This window comes from Borostomias antarcticus (assembly GCF_949987555.1).
Source record: "Borostomias antarcticus genome assembly, chromosome: 6".
Taxonomy (NCBI): domain Eukaryota; kingdom Metazoa; phylum Chordata; class Actinopteri; order Stomiiformes; family Stomiidae; genus Borostomias; species Borostomias antarcticus.
In genome coordinates, this window is record NC_140239.1 from 26,731,990 (window position 1) to 26,751,630 (window position 19,641).

The 19,641-nt window shown below is 46.1% G+C and overlaps 2 protein-coding genes across 3 annotated transcripts; one reads left to right on the top strand and one right to left on the bottom strand.

Moving 5' to 3' along the window:
• Nucleotides 1-2,176: 2,176 nt before the first annotated feature.
• gzf1 (GDNF-inducible zinc finger protein 1) lies at nucleotides 2,177-6,839 on the top strand (the record flags this gene model as incomplete). Its single annotated transcript, XM_084440104.1, has 8 exons — nucleotides 2,177-2,310; nucleotides 3,046-3,180; nucleotides 3,647-3,830; nucleotides 3,945-4,120; nucleotides 4,279-4,373; nucleotides 4,505-4,672; nucleotides 5,446-5,603; nucleotides 6,156-6,839. 8 exons carry the CDS (start codon nucleotides 2,177-2,179, stop codon nucleotides 6,837-6,839), a joined length of 1,734 nt encoding a protein of 577 aa, XP_084296230.1.
• Nucleotides 6,840-8,009: 1,170 nt separating this feature from the next.
• On the bottom strand, nucleotides 8,010-16,086 carry napbb (N-ethylmaleimide-sensitive factor attachment protein, beta b). 2 transcript variants are annotated; one of them, XM_084439340.1, is made up of 11 exons: nucleotides 15,946-16,086; nucleotides 14,105-14,184; nucleotides 13,647-13,763; nucleotides 12,848-12,894; nucleotides 12,451-12,528; nucleotides 12,037-12,092; nucleotides 10,973-11,057; nucleotides 10,775-10,879; nucleotides 10,419-10,487; nucleotides 10,269-10,319; nucleotides 8,010-9,968 (listed from the first exon to the last, which is right to left on the bottom strand). In XM_084439340.1, the coding sequence occupies exons 1-11, from the start codon at nucleotides 16,044-16,046 to the stop codon at nucleotides 9,867-9,869; spliced, it is 891 nt and encodes a 296-aa protein (XP_084295466.1). In that variant the 5' UTR covers nucleotides 16,047-16,086; the 3' UTR covers nucleotides 8,010-9,866. The 2 variants fall into 2 exon arrangements, with proteins under 2 accessions (XP_084295466.1, XP_084295465.1); XM_084439339.1 differs by lacking the exon at nucleotides 12,848-12,894 and having other exon boundaries at nucleotides 15,946-15,992.
• Between the last annotated feature and the right edge of the window lie 3,555 nt (nucleotides 16,087-19,641).

The window sequence follows — 19,641 nt, forward strand, 5'->3', positions numbered from 1 at the left end:
GTGCGACTTTAAACATACAATCCAGTCAAACTACAATATTATATACAACTATTGACTCTTACAAAATTATATTTGAATATGATGTTATCTTTATGGCATATTTACCGAAGGAAGTTGATATACTTTGCGCACATGTTTGCTACATCTCTCCTACTCAACGCAAAAACTCCACTGAGCGCAAGAAAAAAACTCATCTCGCCCTCTAGTGGCGCCAGATTGTAACAACTGTGAGTTACCCTTTTATGAGATGTGGTTAGGTAGAATCTCCATTCTTTATGCATCCACATTACAATTGTTTCCACAAATTAATTATTTTTAAAATGACAAACGATAAATACATTTCCCTTGTACACAGCTAAACAGAAATCAATTATATTTTAGCGTAACTTATTTAACTTCAGTCTGAATAAACGGGCCTACATGAAATGTACCACCTAGCTACAATTACATGATACATTATGAAACACTATAAAGTTATCTCTGTTCTAGGTCAAAGAGTGTAGGTTGCATGATGTGCATGCGTGTGTGTACTGTACTGTATGTCTGCAGACTAGCAGCAGCAGCAGCAGACAGGCAGACGTGGTGGCTATGTTCCAACCCTGAGCTGAAAACCACAGCCGCTGGTCCACAGGAGAGCAGTATGACTCACCGGAAGAGCATGAGAGCTTGCAGAACTCATTAGGGCAGATGTAAGGTATATGGATTTCCTCTGTCAATAATAAAAAATAAAAAAAACATTGGCAGCTGCACAGCACCCCTGTGAATCATCAAGTAGCTTAACATACAGCCTTGGAATGACCGTGTACATTCATAAAACTATAATACAAATCAACCACTCCCGGTCATTCCCTGAAAAGAGGAATAGCCTACACTCGGCCTCCGTCTCTAGCCCAAAACTTGCCAGAAGAAATGTCTTATGCAAATATAAGGTACATGTGTATCTAAATTAATCTACTTTAATTTAAGGGGCAATACGATAACCAAACACAATTTATATGTGCTTGAATATGGTAATCCACAGCATTTTCACCATTCATGAAAACTGGTCTGAAACTAACTGGCCTGTAGCCTGGCGTCGCCAGCCTGATCTCGCGAGCTCACATTCGATTTCACTCCGCAGATCAGTCTACATCCAACCGTTCAAACTGAATCCGCTCGATCAGAAATGTGTTCGTGGCGCCACCGTGTGGACATTAATTAGAAATGCAGTTAGGGTTTCTGAAATTCTCGAGGAGGAAATGAGAAGTAACACTACGCATTTCTTATAAGAAATTAAGCCTATGAGGACACTTTATGTGTTCTCTGTTAGCTGTGTATAATATAGAGAGACTACAGAGCCACCAGTTTGACATACCAAGCTACACTATCCGAATGTCTCTCAAAACTGGTCCAGAGCATGATACAAACGGTTCACAGTAGACTTGTCTTTTCCGTCCCTGGGATTAGAACTGAACCCAGATCAGCTTTAGACGACCCGGATATCCAATGTGACCACGATGACGTATCCGTGGTGCACATTTTACAGGAAATACTTTCAACGTAGCTGCTAGCCGCCAGCAAAGCTTCATTTATAGAGGGCTGCAATTACCGAGCTTACGGTAAGGAAAGTGGAGACGCGCACTCCTCATCTGCGCTGATGATACCAACTTTGAAACATCAGAAGAGAAAGCAGTCACCACGTTTAGCTGTTTTTGGTAGTCAGCCCAGTAGTAATATTTTATATGATCATATGAAATTGCCACCCTCTCGAGCGAGTGAGCTAGGCTAACGTTAGCCATGCCTAGCTCGTCAGCGTAACGTTACATTGTAAATCACCTTGTAGCTAACAGTTTACTACTTTCTGAGATGAGAATGAGTAGCCTCGGTTGGATAACTAGTTGGTTAACGCTAGCTGGCTTGCAAACTTGTGCATATATCTAGTTGGCAAGTGGCTACTAACATGGAACATAACATGTTTTGCTGCACCCCTAACGTTAACAGTAGCCAGCATGATTATCATTCGCAATCACGATATGTTCAATTAAATTGCACTGTAACTAGTAAGGGGACTTGCAATTCAGACGTTGGAAGTGTGCGGAAGTTGTATGACATTGGAAATGGGACATTTGCCAACCTGTTACATACCGTGTCATCCCCCTGTCATATTGTAGGGTATTCCAGACAGTATTGGGGAATCATGAGCGTCCAGATGGTCCAGCTCCTGGCTGACAGCCACCCAGAGGACCTGCTGGAGGCGATGCACCGGCTGAGGCTGGAGGGACACCTGTGTGACGTCACGGTACAGGTGGACTTTCAAGGAGAGCTGGAAGAGTTTGAGGTCCACCAAGTGGTGCTAGCTGCTTCCAGTGGCTACTTCAGTGGTATTCTACTCGCCCGAGATGCACCCAAAAAATTATTCCTCGCCAATATACATACCACTGATTTTGCCACGTTTTTAGAGTATGTGTACACGGGTAAAGTGGAGATTCCACAAAACAAGATCGGTGACGTTCATGAGATGTCAAAACTACTGGACTGCAAGATGCTTACAGAGGCTTGCTGTGTGATTTTGAATGCAGGGAGCTCAACAAGCGAGCTTTTAATGGAAGCATCGTCTCAGGATACAGAGGTAGATTTAGATGGCGTGAAGTTGTCACAGAAAACCAGTGTTAAGAAACTGCGAAGACAAGCTTGGATGAAGAGGCCTTTGTCTCCCAAGAGTGGGGAGGTAAGGCCTAAAAGGGTAAACATCAAGGTCGTAACCGACGGAGAAAAGGACCTCAAACCTGAGCTTCATAACAGAAGGCTAAGCAATAGGCTGGCTGGCCGCAAGGTCTTCGTTGGCCTTCCCAAGAAGCGGAGACTAAAGGAGATGACCACAGGTCCAGTGGAGAACATGGACCCTGATGGTCCTGGCTCCACCCAGGATGAAGAGGCTCTGACGGAGAGAGAGGAGGAGGAGGCGCAGCAGGAGCAGGAGGAGGAGGAGGAGGAGGAGGAACTACCCGAAGCCGACAGCCAGGAGGAAGAGCCTGAGGATGACGCTGATGACCCCTTATATCTAAGTATGGACGAGCAGGAAGAGGCTGGGGCAGGGGGGAAGAGGAGAAGGAGGGCGTCCAAGCGAGGCGACACCCAGTACAAGTGTGACCAGTGCCAGCGAACGTTCCTCTACGAGAAGAGCTACGTCAAACACATCAGGTGGGTGGCTGGATTCTGATGGATCGGTTGACGGAATCTAACGGTGACTACCATCAACTGACACTAGGGCTGGGTATCGATTCGAATTTCAAGAATCGATTCGATTCCGATTCACAAGGTTCAGAATCGATTATCTTGATTCGATTCGATTCAATATAAATTCGGTTAGTGTTACTAAAACCTGTTATTTTTAGCTGTAACCTTAATTACATGACTGCCAAGTTACGCAACACATCAATACTAGGGCTGGGTATCAATACTGATTTCCATGAATGAATGAATGAATCATTGAATGAATGAATGAACTATTCTTTCCTTAATTTATTCATTCATTCATTTAATAAAAGATCGATTCTGGGATTCATGAATCAATTCAGAGTCATTTGATTCAGAATCGATTCAGAATTGATGAATCATTTTTTTAAACCCAGCCCTAACTGACACCTGGTGTTATTCTCCCCGACAGTGTTAGTCATGGTGTTCAGGCGGACGTGATCTATCGCTGTGAGACCTGCCAGCAGACCTTCGCTAACCGCGGCAACCTGAAGATCCACGAGAGGCACGTGCACAACGACGAACGGCTCTTCACCTGCGACGTCTGCGCCAAGACCTTCAAACGCAAGAAGGACGTTATCCGCCACCAGCGGCAGGTGACGAAGAAATGACTCGTATTTACTTGGCTCATATTTTATAGTTTTGTACTCGGGAGGGCCTGTAATTATCCCATTACTCATCTGTTCTACTCTACTCTGCTCTACTGCCAGGTTCATGAGGGTGGTGCTGGCGCCATGCGTCACGTCTGTCCCGTCTGCAGCAAGTCTCTGAGCTCCAGGACGGCCCTCACGCTGCACGAGAGGACGCACACGGGTGACAAGCCCTTCGAGTGCCCCGACTGTCAGTCCAAGTTCTCCCAGAGCTCCGCCCTCAAGACCCATCGCAGGTACAGTCACTACACACACACACACACATCAGAAAACAATGTAATGAAGTGCCGTTGGCGTAGACCATTTGCATCTACAGCAGGTCTTCAACATAATGCTTAATGCTTTATTGGTATGGTTGACGTTGTCTTCTCTGATGTTATTTTGACCTTGTTAGGATCCACACTGGAGAGAAGCCATTTGCCTGTGACCAGTGTGATGCCAGGTTCAACCAGAAGCACATGCTGTGCTACCACAAGAGGTCACACACAGGTCAGATTCTGCTTCAGAGGCTCATATCAAAAGAGCCTTTAGAAGTCAACATGTTACTGGTACAAACATAGCTGACCAAATACGGCCTAGCTGACCAAATACAGTACATGGGTTGTGTTTCTGTGTGCTAGGAGAAAAACCCTTCATGTGTGAGAGCTGTGGGAAGAGCTTCGCGTCTAAGGAGTATCTGAGGCATCACGCCAACATTCACACCGGCTCCAGGCCGTACAAGTGTGAACTCTGCGGTCGGGGCTTTGCTCAAAGAAACTCCCTCCACCAGCATATGAAAATACACACAGGTAAGCGCACAGTAAAACACATTCTCACAGCGATTCATAACAGTACCAGAAGAGTTATCACTATACGGAACAATACAGGGTCTTGAAAGCACATTGGTTTTCATGTGATTGATATCATCACTACACACTCCCAGCTGTCTGGCCTTGTCCATATGTACATGGGTGTTTTTGAAACCGGGGTTTTTCCTCCTTCATTCTTAAAAAAAATCTCTGTCCACATGAAAACACTAAAACACGCTGCCTAGGCTGTCTCTGGCTCATTCTGTTCGATGGCGCCATGGTAACGAGGCTGTAACACGCACATCAAATAGGCTTCTCGCTGTCACATTCACTTTCGGACTTCTGCTCCACTCCAACTTTGATTTTTAGGGTAGCATTTTGGTAGCCGAGAACGGCAGTTATGTGGTTGAGTCTACAGGGTTCTCATTACGGCATTTTATGTAAACAGGAGGTAACAGAAATGTAAAAACAAGCCCAAAACTCAGTTTTTCTTGTCCACACAACAACACTGAAAGTGGAACTGAATGTTCACCCTGTCCCGTTTTAGTGACCTAGAATGCCGTTTGCGTGTGGATGGAAGGCCAAAACGCGTACAAAAAACGCCTGGGTTTCAAAAACACCAGTGTCCATGTGGGCAGGGCCTTAGCATAGCACTGAAGTAGCTGTGGCTTTGTGACCATCTTGACATCTGGATGCATGGATATGTGTGTGCGCACGCTTGCTTTTTTACGTCTGACTTGGCGTGGCTGTGTTTGGCACCGTGCCCGTTTCAGGCGAGCGTCCCTACAGCTGCGGCTTCTGCGAGAAGAACTTCACCCAGCTCAACGCCCTGCAGAGGCACCAGCGCATCCACACGGGGGAGAAGCCCTACATGTGTGGCCTCTGCAACCGCACCTTCACCGACAAGTCCACCGTTCGCAGGCACACCATGGTGAGAGTCCTCAGACAGTTCACGGCTCCACACTCCTGTTGACGTTGGGGAAGTCTTATCTACCTACCCTTTGATTTAATTTTTACTCACGAGCGGAGACATTTTCTGCAGTCTACACATAGTTGTAGTCCAGTTTGGGGCTTACTACAATTCCCACACTACTCAAGACTCAAGATCTGCTTATTGCCATGTATACAGTATGGTTCACACATGCTAGCAATTAGACTAGGCTTCAGTCTTGGTGCACCGCACTGAGAAACCCGCGTGAACGACTGGGCGAAATGTAACCATGTTCTGCTGGCCTCTTGAGGTTCCTCGCTCGACGATAAATATTTAATAAAAAGACGGTCATGAGACGCTCGTGTAACTTTTCGCAGCCGCTCCGGGTGCGAAAAATCAAATGATAAACATCTGTACCTACCTGCTGGGCGACCACGGTATCAAGTGTGCTGCTGGACTAACATGAATCCAGCCCCACACTAAACACTTCATTCTCAGTGTTGTGTCAGATGTCATGATTAACGTCAGATGTGTTGGTCTTGTCGTCCACAGACTCACGATATGGACGCTCCCTGGAAGAACTACCTGGTGGTTCTAAAGGGAAACGTGGAGGATAAGAAGCCCAAAGTCACCCCTAAGGTGAAGGTCCAGAAGGCCAGGCTCGGGGAGCAGCAGCAGGGCGTGGCCGGAGACGGAACCAGGGTCCAGGAGGGGCCGATGATGATCCCGGCTGTGCCCGTCAGCCTGTCCGCCGACTGGGCCGGCACGGGCACCATCGCCCTGGTCAGCCACCCGGGCCTGGGCGGTATCACGGTCATCCAGACGGATATCCCGCCGGGGACCCAGATCCAGCCCGTCGTCACCACGGACAGCACGGGGAACAGCGTTCTCTCTCTGGAGAGCTCCGCCGGCGCCATCCCCTTCTCCATCCCCGTCTCCATCGCCCACCCCATCTCCGCCTCGTCCGCTGGGGAGATGCTGGCTCAGGTCTGCGCCGTCCCGACCGAGTCCGTGCTGGAGGCCGCGGTCTCGCAGACCATCTTGGCTCCGGGGCCGGCCTCCGAGGACGAGGTTGTGGAAGAGGCCACTTCTATCTCAGGGGAAGACTGCATTACAGTGCACTTAGCAGACTTGGAAACAGAGGTGGAGCAGTCATGTGATGGACACCAGAGCACTGCTGAGGGGGACACTGGCACTGTGGAGACCATGGAAGTCTCCATTGAGTCGACACTGTAGGGACTCGGGAGGGGGGTCACTTTGAATTGACACATACAGTATCACACACACAGAATGTGTGTCTGCTATCCAGATGGGGTAGGTTTTTATTTTGTTATGAAAACTACACAGGTAGTTTTACATGAAGAACATTAGGATTTCATACAAAAATGAAAATATGACAGACAAGACAGTTACAGGACAGTAGATCCACCCTCTCTTCTCCCTCATCTCTTCTCCCTCCTCTCCTCTCTCCCTCCTCTCTCCCTCCCTTTCTCCATCTCTCCTCCTCCTCTCTCTCTCCAGACTACCACTCTGTGCTAACCAAGCCCAGGGGTCGTCGCTGACTCCGCAGATTATGCGGTGCACTGACGTGTCCATGTAGATGGGCGTGGCCAGCTCTGCTGCGTAACGCCCTCCTCCAAGGATGTGGGGCTCGGTGTCGATCTCCCACCTGGTCTTGTGGTACAGCGGGGTCAGGTGGATGACCTCTGTGGTGTCGTCGTCCACTTCCTGCTGCAGGCCCTGCAGTTCCTTTTCTGAGCTGCGCAGACTCAAGCTCCCTCTGCAGGATACTATAGTTTAGAATCCATATTTGGGCTGCTGGCAGTGCAAAGCTGTAGCTCCTCCTCCAGTTCCCTCTGATTGGCCCTTCTGCACCTCCTGGACAACCCTCTCCAGCCTCTGGCCCGCCCTCTCCTCACTATCTTTTTCTAATGTATTATTCTCAAGAGTGTTTTGCTTTTTCATGGAGCATTTTGTCCATGCACAACCTGTCGATTGTAAGCCTTGTTTAGAGGAAGCTTTTTTCATGGCAGTCAGAAAACTCTGCATTCCCTTTAATGGTACAACTACAGTAATTCACCATTCAAATGTGTGGCATGCATTAATTTGTGTGTGTGGGGGGTGGGGGCTACAGTGAACATTGCAAATTATGGCGCAAATGCTTGATGTAGTGTTGAAGCGCAGCTGATGTCTAGACATCCATCATTATTGAAATTACTTGAAACTCTGGCTACGTCATGGAACATACATCAAGTAAAGGTTCAACAAATTAATACCACACACATCCTGAGACTTGATAGAATGCTCCAGAAGATACCAGGTGATATGTCTTTATTACTGTACATTCCACAGACACAGAGCAAATAAAAAGACTACACTATTGTCTGCGAAAAGCTTGATATATATTGTCTGAGAAACTTGATTGATATACAGGTTGAAACTTTGATGCAGTCAGTAAACACTACTAATCAATAACACGACACTAAAGACACTGACATGCTCTGCAAATGGAAGGTGCACTATGGGTGAACCTTCACTAATGGTTATAAAATCACAACACAGTATGACACGGCGGGCTACACAGAACAAACAGGCTGAACTGGCATTTTGAAGCTGTTCTCAGAGGAGAAAATACATTTTTAGGCAGACCCAAACTCATCTCGTACTGGCAAAGACACCGACCATGTAGATTGAGTGGTTGGTTTGCCCCCACCCATTCATAAATGAAACGGAATGATAAATCATGTATACAAAAAAACAATTGAAACTGGAAGTCATATTGCACTATACAAATTCTGGCCAAGTAGGACATATTAACAGTCTAATACATTTGATGTGTTAACAATTTGCCCTTGATTAGGAATAATACTGGCCACATTCGTCACTTCCCCTCAGACGGGAACAAGCAGAACCTCAGGCTGGGCTAACAGGCGTTACAACTATTAAGATGTTTTCCTTTCTATCCACTAGAAAACCTTTACATTCACCTGATAATACATCATGTTCCGGTTGGAAGCCACACATGCTATGATGGAAGGAAATGTTAACCTAATAACCTTTATAAATATACACAAAACAAACAAAAAATCACAAATAATAAAGGTAATAATAAAATATATACTCAAATACTCTTGATGAAAACATGTAACAAGGATAATTACTGTAAAATAAAAATAAATCAGAAATCATGCAGCTTGCCCTCAGTACTAACATCTTGATAATTACATTGTAGAACTAATCTGGACCTTTCACCTCTAAGACCCTGTTTAGACTTGGTTTTAAAATGTGTTTTGGACTGTAAAATAAAAATTCATCAGAAATCATACAGCACTTGGCCTCAGTGCCAATATCTTGATAATGACATTGTAGAGTTAATCCGGACCTTTCACCTCCAAGACCCTGTTTAGACTCGGTTTTAAAATGCGTTTTGGACGATCAGATCACAAGTGGACAGTGAGACACATCGTTTACACCTATGTCTATCACGCGTCTCCAAATGTGTCCAGCTGACGAATTGTGTTCATATGTAGTAACCATAGTGACTCATTCACTTCCGCCTCATGCGTGTCGCACAGTTGTTCCATGTAAACAAATCAATAATCAAGTCGGTTAGACTTTGAGCAGATTGAAAAAAGTGCATGAAAGCAACCGAAGATGTTTGAACTGTTCCAACTGTTTCGATTGATAGGACAAGTCATTTGCAACTTGATAAAGAGCACAGGATAACGTTTTTTTCCTGTTACGTCGTTGTCGGAGACGCATCAGCGTTTAGACTACTAAAGATATGTGGTCAAATGCGTCCCAGACCACCTCGGCAAGTGGTTTGAGGCAACGTTTCACAAAACGTTTTGGTGGCCTTGTACAGGTATTTAGGCCCTGTCCACTTTGAATCTGATCGTTCAAAACACATTCTAAAACCAAGTCTAGACAGGGTCTAAGATCTCCTAAGTCACTGGTAGACCTTCGTAAAGAGGAAGTGCAGGCAGATGTCCGCCAAACAGACGTGTCAAAGGAGCTTCGTCCTGACCAGGCTGTTGGGAGATGTTAATACCGGAGCACATACAGAGAACTACACATGAATATGAATGAAACCAAGTACGTTCCTTCTAGACAATGCAGTAGTGTACCTGGGCATACTTTATGGAGAACCTGGAGTGAGTCATTGCACAAAATCAGTAGGAGATATTTGAGGGGGGTGAGGAGAGGTGTGGCATGGCGTGATGGGGTCCCCTTGGCCCGGCATGTCCCCCGCCGGGGGTGAACTCACTTCAGGTCCCCCTCGTCGCCCTGGATGGTCTTCTTGATGCGCAGCAGCATGGTAGTGTGCCACTGGTCCAGACGAGAGATGGAGTCAAACTCCTTTACCTGACGAGAGAGATGGACGGAGAGGAGAGAAGGAGAGAGGAGAGAGGCATAAGATGATAAGTCTTAACAGCATGCCTTATCACCAGCATCTCTCCTGATGATCTAACATTACTGGGCCCCGGTCGAAGCTAATGATGCTCTTTTAAGCTCACACACTATCTGTGATCACAGATCCAACCCCATCTGATTAGAGATGAGGATCGGATATTAGACGCGGCCTGTAGGCAGCGACGCCAACGCCAGCTATTAGCGAAGACATGAAGTCTCTTTGTGAACAGAGAGATGGAGAGAGAGACTTACTGCTTCGGTGAAAGCCTCGCAGTTCTGTTCCTCGTGAGCCTCCAACAGTTTCTGTGAACGGGGAAAATATGGGTTAGTCATTTGCGTCGGCACCAGACAAAAGGCTGGGATAAGACACCCCCACCCGATGGGAGTTGCTCAGCCATGTACCTTCAACAGCTTGCATTCTCTGGAGTCTGAGAAGGCGGGGAACATCTCCTCGTACTTCTCCACTGCTAGCTGCAGACATGATGGATATGAGTGTCAGCAATCAGAAGTGGGTCGCGCACATCCCAAAACAACTTATGAGGCAGGTGCTGGACTAAAAAAAGCATATGTACAAAAGAAAGTAAGAGTCCGCACACTGTAGCTCCCATTCAGACCATTTTATGGACAAAAAAATAATGTTGTGATGTTTCGAGCGACAACGCTCAAAACCTCACAGGATATGAGTTTCAGACCAGCGCGTGACTATAATCGCAAACACCGGGCACGGACCTCCTCGTCTAACAGACGGGAGAACTGACCTTGGCGTTCAGCTCATCCACGATAAAGTGGCATAGGGAGGCTTTGAAGAAGTATTCTTTGGCGCTGTATTTCAGAAGGGGGTTATCCATGGTGTTGGCACCGACCTGGCAACCACACAAAAAAAACATCATTTTTAGTTGAAGTCTGACCATGGGTATATCAGGGGAGGGGAAATCACTTGAGAAACGTGCGCACACCTGCTCGTAGATCTCGATGGCCTTCTGGTACTGCTCCAGCTGAGCGCTGTAGGAACCCACCTTCAGTAGACACTTGTTGGCCGAGCTGTGGAAGAGCAAGAGTGTGTACCAGACAGGAATGTATAGCCGAGTTTCTAATCTACGGTATACATCAGGGGTGCCCAATACGTTGAGCGCAATCGACCAGTAGATCACACAGGCAATGCTGGTAGATCTCGAGCCATTGAAGAAAAGAAAAAAAAGCTGACTTGACACATGTTGAAGTTGGTGTGCAGAGGCAAATCGCATAGTAGACGGTCATGTCACCCCCCTTGTCCAAATGAGCATTATTTGCCTCCTGCTACTTTGTAGATGACAAGTGTGAGAGTTTTGTACTGCAGTTTGGCTGGCTAGCTAAGTATTTGGTTTGTGTGGGCTATGGGCTAACAAACTAATTTACTTTCACTTTCAAACAGGGGTTCTAAATCCATAAACTCTTGAAAACTAACCAATTCAGCTTTTATAAAATCGATTTTGTCCCGCAATAAACTAGAGGGCTGATGATAGCCTAGCTAAATCAATCAAAAACTCGATAGGCTACGTGAAAAGTCTGGATTATGCAATCCTGGCTGACTCCATTCAGTGCACGTCATCAGAGTAATATTGTCCTGAGTGTATTGTGCTGTGTGACTGAGTCATTTAAGTAGGCTAAGACACTCTGCTAACTAAGATAAGTGTTACCTGTTAAGATTGCCCAAGGCACAAACAGAATTTAGTTAACATTCCTTGGACTTCCAGTGTGAAGTAATTGGTAGCCTGATTAATAACTGTATTCTTTCTTTTGAAACAGTAGCCTTAATGTCATTCCATTTTTGTAAATGTGTTTTCAGCAATGGGATTATTTTAAAGATAAGATATGACTTTAATGAGACGTTAATTAAAACTTAGCTAATATAAAGTGACAAGTGCCGGAAGGGCGGGGGTTCCAGGGGTTGGGGGTAGATCTTGTTGAGCTGGTCATTTTAAAAGTGTGCCCCCCCCCCTACATAGTGTGACTGGGTGACAGGTCTGGTGTAGATGCCTACCTGTTAGACTCCTCTCCTTTGTAGTAGTCTGCTGCCTGCTCATAGTGAGCGATCGCCTGAGAAACCCCCCAGAAAAAAAGATGTAAGGACTGGGAATAACCTTTAAATAAAACTATAACCCATCTAAGCAAACACTCTCTTAAGAAACTCTCTCTCTCGCGCGCACGCACACACACGCACACACACGCACACACACACGCACACACACACGCACACACACGCGCACACACACGCACACACACACGCGCACACACACGCGCACACACACGCGCACACACACGCGCACACACACGCGCACACACACGCGCACACACACACGCACACACACACGCACACACACACGCACACACACGCACACACACACGCACACACACACGCACACACACGCACACACACGCACACACACGCACACACCTTTTCGATATCCACCAGTTCGGACTCGTAGATCTCTGCGATGGTGATGTGGTGTTTGGCTGCGATGGTGAACCTCCCCTGGAGGAGAAGACGGGAGGAATCGTTACTAACAGGATCTACGCAGAGGAGCCTGGAGTCAATAGAGCTGCTCCGACCCACCATCCTCAAGCACAGGGAGGAGGGGAAAAACAAAATGGGGGCGAGAGGAACCAGGAAGTGCTGCAGTATTAAACCTGGCTCCCAACAGTGACAAAACAAAACAAAAAAACAGCTATGCATGAACACTTGTGATGACAAACGACAAACACAATAATCGAGTATTGTGTTCTGCTGATGGCAGAGGGGACTTTCGGAGGACACAGCACAGATGGGAGCTTCATGTTTCTGGGCGTCTTACCATGTCTGTGTATATATCGATGGCTGCGTTTAAACACTTGATTGCCTCTATTAGCAGCATTGAAGGAAGAGGAGGGAGAGTTAGACTGACTGACATGTTAACAGTACATAAGACACACAAGGGATCTCTGGAAAAGGAAACATGACTAGATTGCCTCTTGGAACACTTGTTAACTTTCAGAACAAATTCATTCATTTCAAGTAATATAATCCATTAACCTATGTAGGTTGTATCAAGTTTATGTAATCTCGAATCTAATTTATTTCACCACTAGTGGCAGCAGCATGTATTAGAGATATTAAATCCACACTCAAGACAGCATGGCAGACTAACCCAGAGAATAACTACCACCCCAAAGTCCACTAGCTACACTGGCCACTGTAAGTAACCCCAGAGAAATCACAGGAGCAGAGCAAACTGACTTCCTTTAGTTCAACTCAGTCCCATTCCAAAACACGCCCTCTCCTCCGCCCTACTGGCCTGACTGATGAAACAGGCTATAGGCTTGGTAGGCCCCAAGGGTGGCATCACAGCACAGACATCCAACAGAATGTGTCCTGATTTCAACATCACCACCAGAGAGAGAGAGATCACCCTGATCTCAGAATGGGAAAACAGAGAGGGAATCTGAGCTCTCCAGGAAATCACTAGAACTCCATCTCGTTATGACTCATAACGGTAGACTGATCTGGTCCCCACCCACCCCCCCACCCCACCCCGTAGGGATCTGGCTCCCCATATACCGCCTCACTACCCTGAGCTGGGCATGCGTGGAAGCCCTGACACAGGTGTGTCTCACCGTTGGGGTCGGCCTTCTTGAAGGCGTTTCCTGCGTCGATGAAGCTGACGGCTGAGTCGTGTTTGTTCTGGAGCTGCATGTGGAGACGGGCCGCCTTGCAGAACGCATTACCAGCAGCTAGAGAGAGAGACACAGACACACACACACACAGACACACACACACATAAGGAAAGAGATAACCATGCCACACTGTCCACTGCTCCCCTCCACACATAGCTAACCTCCACATATACAAATTAATATCGCACTTTCTTTTTTCCAAGAATAATGCTGTGCTTTGCAATTACAGTCAGAATCTGCTCGACGAGTCACACTGCTAAAAAATAATAATAATAATAATTACAGACCACAACGAGAGCCCACAATGACAGGGCAGAGAACACTGCCAGCCTTTCAAGTGTGATGCGAATTACAGGGCCTCTATTTTTAGTAGTGTGAAAAAAAACGAGACCGCGTACCGCTCCAGTTCTTGGCCATCTTGAACATGTTGGCTGCCCTGGCGTACATCTCGCACGCCTCCTCCACTTTATGGGGCCCACTGGAAGTGACAAGGAGCAAAAATGTGTACAAACATTGAAACATTAAAGACGCATTTAAGTGTATTCAATGAACCACACAGAGCGATACGCAAGGCACTGAGGTGAAGTTGCTAATAGACAAAACATTGGACGTTGTGGGCCTACATAACGCAGATGACTTGTTTATTTGTTCATTTCAAATTGCTTTTGCCAGGTTCTGACTTGTGACCTGCTTATTAAAAGAACCAAACAATGGGATTTATGGGGACCTGCTTACAGCGCTAGCTACTGGCATCTATAGATTTCCATTTGTACAATCTATTACCAGAGGTGACCTCTGGGAAATCCCCGTAGGCCAATCATGGTTAGGCTGGCTACACAGGATGACATCATTGTTCATAGACCCTCTAGACTTGTACAGGGAGGTCACGTAACGTCACACACCACCAAGCCCCCACCGAGTCATGGCTCGTTTATTTAGCCCAGGAACAAGCATGAGCACACAGATGCAACACCTCCACTCACATCTACACCTTGAACAAATCACAATCATGTCTCGAGTTGACTTGATCAAAACAGGGAAGAGCAAATCCCCCCTCGGCGTCCTCAATTTCTGAGAGGACGCTGCCAAATCACACAATTTTAGGACACTTTCCACTGCTGCTACTTTAGCTATTCAGAATACATCTATAATTACTGGAATGCAGCAAAGCCACGGACAGAGTCTGATAGAGGTAGAGTTTTGAAGTGCACCCTTCTCTCAGCCTTCACCACTAGACCTGAGTGTGCTATACCTCATCCTGCTGGTGGTTAGGCATCAATGATTGGCTTCAAGTCTAGTTTGACATTGCCTGATAGATTTCTCTCGTGGCCTAGTGGTTGATTTCGCTACAGGGACAAGAAGTGTTTTAAATAATACAGTGTCAATCACTGAAGGGGGAGGAAATCACCCGTGGATAATCAATCCACACTGGACAACAGAGCTTCTGATGCACTTTATTGCTGGAAACCTGCGTAATGTATGTATTCCCAACACTGTAGTCCTGCAGTATACGTGACAGGGTTTGCCCGAGGCCCCTCCTAAATAAGTGGTTTATTTGACAGGCGAGGAGCAGAGATGTCAGGTCTGTACTATTCCACAGTGACACCCCCGGGAATTGTTTTGGCAGTACCGGTAAAACGCCTCTGACTTAACCAAGAGTGCAACGACAGGTGTAGGATGCTCATGTAATGTTAACAATTATCTCTATCCTGCATTGGAAACATGCATTTCAGTAGTGAGGTGGAAAGAAGGTTGCAGCACAAACCAGCATTCATTAGTGACATGAATACGTTTATAATATACATTCATTTAGAATATGTATCCATGACACACACGAGAACAGAACTTGCAGCTGTTCAGTTTTGCTATAATACTTTGCATTAAAGCAAACAAGTAACGGGGCCTAGGTCCAAGAGTCGTGACCTGGTTGTTTACATGTGTGAGTTAGCTAACTGGCTATCTAGCTAGCTGTCATGTCTTGTCTCATTACCATAATATCGATGGCATTATGTTAACTTAGCTATATTTTATCCCTCAATGAAATCTGGCTATCTAGCAAACTGTTTTCAAACATCCAGAGGTTCCCGGCACGGCAGCATGCACATCTAATTTACGTTACGTTTACTAACGTTCATAAATTACCTACATAGTTGCCTATGAATCACGAAGCAAACTGTTAGCTACTAGCAAGCTAACGTTAGCCGCACTGGCTCGTTCTTTTGGTGCAGTGTGTTCTTACCCGCCAAACATCCCTCCCAAGAAGGAACCAGAAGTCTTCACTTTTTTGTCAGCATCAGCCATGAGCTGAATAGCTTCCTTCTCTTTTCCAGTGTTATCCATTTCCTTGATTTAATATTGCGAAAGCTGGCTAACAGTTAAATCACAGTTCCGCATAGGATCCCAGCAGCTAATGACGGATTACAGTCTGGTTTTATCTAGCGTGGGCGTGACCTGCCATTGTTAGTGGTTTACAGCATCATGGGACTTGAAGTGTCTCCGTCAACAAATACACTGCCATTGTGAGCGGTGTAAACTACAACTCCCAACAGAAATACAACGCTCATGTTACGTAATATGTAACACAAGCACATTTGATTTTACGTGCAACAACTACTAAAGCGTTCAACAAGCCACTGATCTCTGATGAAGTAGGCGAGTTGACCAAATAATTTCCTTTACAACCACGTCCATGTTTACAACACACGAAGTCTACATTCTTATTTCGACAGACTACACTAGAGGACTTGGGAAGACCACGACACGACATCTAGCGGGTGTTCGTTCGGGCTTGTCCGAGCATAGAATGTTCATGTGAATGTGCAGCAGGTGGGGCTATGGGCTAAAATACTCAAATAGCCCTCTTTGGTATAGGTCTTCCAGATAGAGTCAGTGCCTTCTTTAAATATGTTTTGCATACATTTCAATGAGGTTTGTTTGTTAACCTACAAGATTTGAGTAGTACCATTTAAAATTAAATGCTTAACTGTATTTATTTAACCATTAGGAGAATGTATGACCTGTAATGCTCCACACAATAATTAATCGTTTGCTAAAAATAATTATCTGGAAATAGCTACTTCACCATATAGCCATACTTGGACACAGCCAAGACACAGGTAAAGGCACTGACCCCATCTAGTAAACCAACAGTGGCACTCCCACTATGACATGACCTTGAATGATCCAAGGCCCAAGTAGATCATTTTCACTATCAATACAATGGTACAATGTCACAGGGGAACAACTGGACAGTCTGGAGGCTGTTGTGGGAGAAGGATGAGGGACAAACGGAAGTCTATCCTGGACAACCCCTCCCCCTCTCTTGCTTTTATGTCACTTAACTACTTACTCTTCTATGTAGGTACATATGTGTGTGTGTGTGTGTGTGTGTGTGTGTGTGTGTGTGTGTGTGTGTGTGTGTGTGTAAGCACTTGGACTTGATCCCCGGGCAACATGAATGATGGTTGCCCACTGCTCCTGGCTACCCCCAGAGGAGGATAGCATGGATGGGTGAAATGCAGGGAACAATTTCCACCAGTGACCTAGTGGAAGCGAACTGGGATCGAACTTGGGACCTTGCGATCAGCCAGCCAGCCGCTCTATCTCCCGAGCTACGTGCCGCCCCAAAGCAGTACTGATAAACACAAAAAGCTCACATTTCCCAAGCTATAATAAAGTATCATAATGAACACACCGTTTTTCTACAGAAATGTTGGTACTCTCAATAGCCACAGCCCTCAAAAAGATCATTATCAATCCATGACGCACGTCTCACCTTTGAACACCAATAACCAGGTTGATTATTTTCACCTGCTTTTCTGGCCATGACAGTCAGGTGTGATGGGTGTGGTTTCCAATGAAGGAGTGGCGTGTGTAACTGAGTTTGTGGGCTTGTTTGTGAGGATCCGAACTGAGCAGTCGACTACCATCACTGATCCCAGCCTATTGCATTGTCAGACAATTGGCCAACTTGTGGCAACCGTTGGCTGTGTGAATTCTATCTTCATCAGCTGTGGCTGATTTCTTCCTCTCTGTGCCAGCAGCCAGGAGCTGCTGCCAGGGCCCAGGCTGTGTCAGTCCACTCTGCATACAATGCATACTGGACCTCACTTGCTGTACCATCTAATGACCACGAGGTGTCGCCATTTATTGCAGAATAATTGTGACCCATGTTTTGCATAGATCTAATGCATGTAAGATGAGGGCGTTCCCACGTTTGAGTCTCTCTCTTTCTGTACAATAGAACAAATATAGTTCTACCATTCAACAATTAAACACACTCAAACAAGACAAGAAGTCATAAAACACCAGATAAATAACCAGGACAGGTCCAGCCAGGCTTATGTGCGTGGCTGGCTTGTTTCTGTTCAGGACTGGTAGGACGGAAGCTATTCATGCCACTGAAATAGCTGTGAATTGAAATGACATGAAATAATGTCCGATAAATTAAGATAGGTCTTGACCTCCGGCGGAATATAACACAAGGTTAGCGGACCTACAGCGGGTCCCCGATGGACGAGCTGGCGGACCTCCGGCTGAATCCGCTGGCGGACATCCGGCCGAATCCGCTGGCGGGTTCCTGGCCATTTGCACATCGAATGGCAAGCGGACCTCTGGCGGATTATTAGCTTCAGGGACAGCGGTCCGCTAGTAATCCGAAATGCTCCCGCTGTTGCTCCACCACCATTCCACTGGTAGTTTATTGTCTATATCCTAGACCCATTGGCTCTAGGCTTATGAATTGCTTTTTCTCTTCTATTGCTAAATTAACTTACTCTGAACATTTTTTGGGTAACCCTTCCTTTCATAGTCCCCCAATTACTAAACATTTACCTGGTCAATACATGCAAAGTATAGCCTAATATATATAATGGGTAATTACTGAGACACCTATACTGTAGGTATAATTTCAAAACAGGAGTATTTCAAATGTTCAATTACAGCACATAAATTCAATGACTGACAGCACCACCAGGTAACCACATTTTACATAGCTTCTATAACATCCAGTGACCAAAAAAAATCTTCCCCACCAGGGCTTGAACCCCTTCCGCATGGGAGTCCGACACTTTATCCACTACACTACTGTGGATCTGGAAAGTGCATGATGTCAACATAGAACTGAAGGTCAACAACGGACGGAGGGAGGGAGAGAGGGAGTGACAACCAGACAAATGCTATCTATGGTGCGCTGGCTTACAGCCACACACAAAAAAGCCATAAGCAATTTCTGCTATGTGGCCCTTTCCTGTACTGTTAGCTCGATTAAGGTCATTTCAATATGACTTTGCACAGCAAATAGCCATTACTGTGCCAACTCTGTAAATGGATGGGTTCTGCTTCATAGACATAAACACACTCACAACACAAGTACAGGTTTATCTAGCCTTGAGCGTTACATACACTACTCCAGGATAGGCAGAGTTAACACCTCCTTCACATACAGTACTGTAGTATAGCCCATCTGTACATGTCCTTGATATCTCCTCAAAAGCCAACAGTAAATACTTAGAGAAGGCCTGAATAGGCTACAGGGGGCAAACAAAACTAGCTCCAAAACATACTACACAGTGTCTGAAGGGGCTATTATGAAACATTGAGCCAGCATTACATGACATTCTCCTCTTACAAGAACGTCAACCTTGCTTTGACATTAGGACGGGGTTGACATAACAAGGAGGGTGTCAACATGTCTCTGGGCAAGAGGGCAGGGGATTGGAAATGAGAGACTGGACTGTCAGAACAGACCAGTTGCAGGGGGGTCACTGTCCAGGGGGTGGTGGAGGAGATAATGGGTCGTGGGGGGGGGGTCTGACCAGGGGGTGTCTTCAGTGACAACACAACAGGGCTGCTATGTTATGGTGAGGAGATGGGCATATAATGGAAATTGACAATTACTGATTGCTCCAACGGGTATCGGAACAAGCAGGTAAAT

What these genes read in the sequence shown, in the direction of transcription:
- napbb (XM_084439340.1), bottom strand. Translation starts at nt 16,046, where the DNA reads ATGGATAACACTGGAAAAGAGAAGGAAGCTATTCAGCTCATGGCTGAT. An exon ending in GATGGCCAAGAACTGGAGCG is followed by an intron (nt 13,764 to 14,104) that starts GTACGCGGTCTC and finishes CTCTCTCTCTAG; the next exon opens with CTGCTGGTAATGCGTTCTGC. An exon ending in AACTGGTGGATATCGAAAAG is followed by an intron (nt 12,093 to 12,450) that starts GTGTGTGCGTGT and finishes GGGGTTTCTCAG; the next exon opens with GCGATCGCTCACTATGAGCA.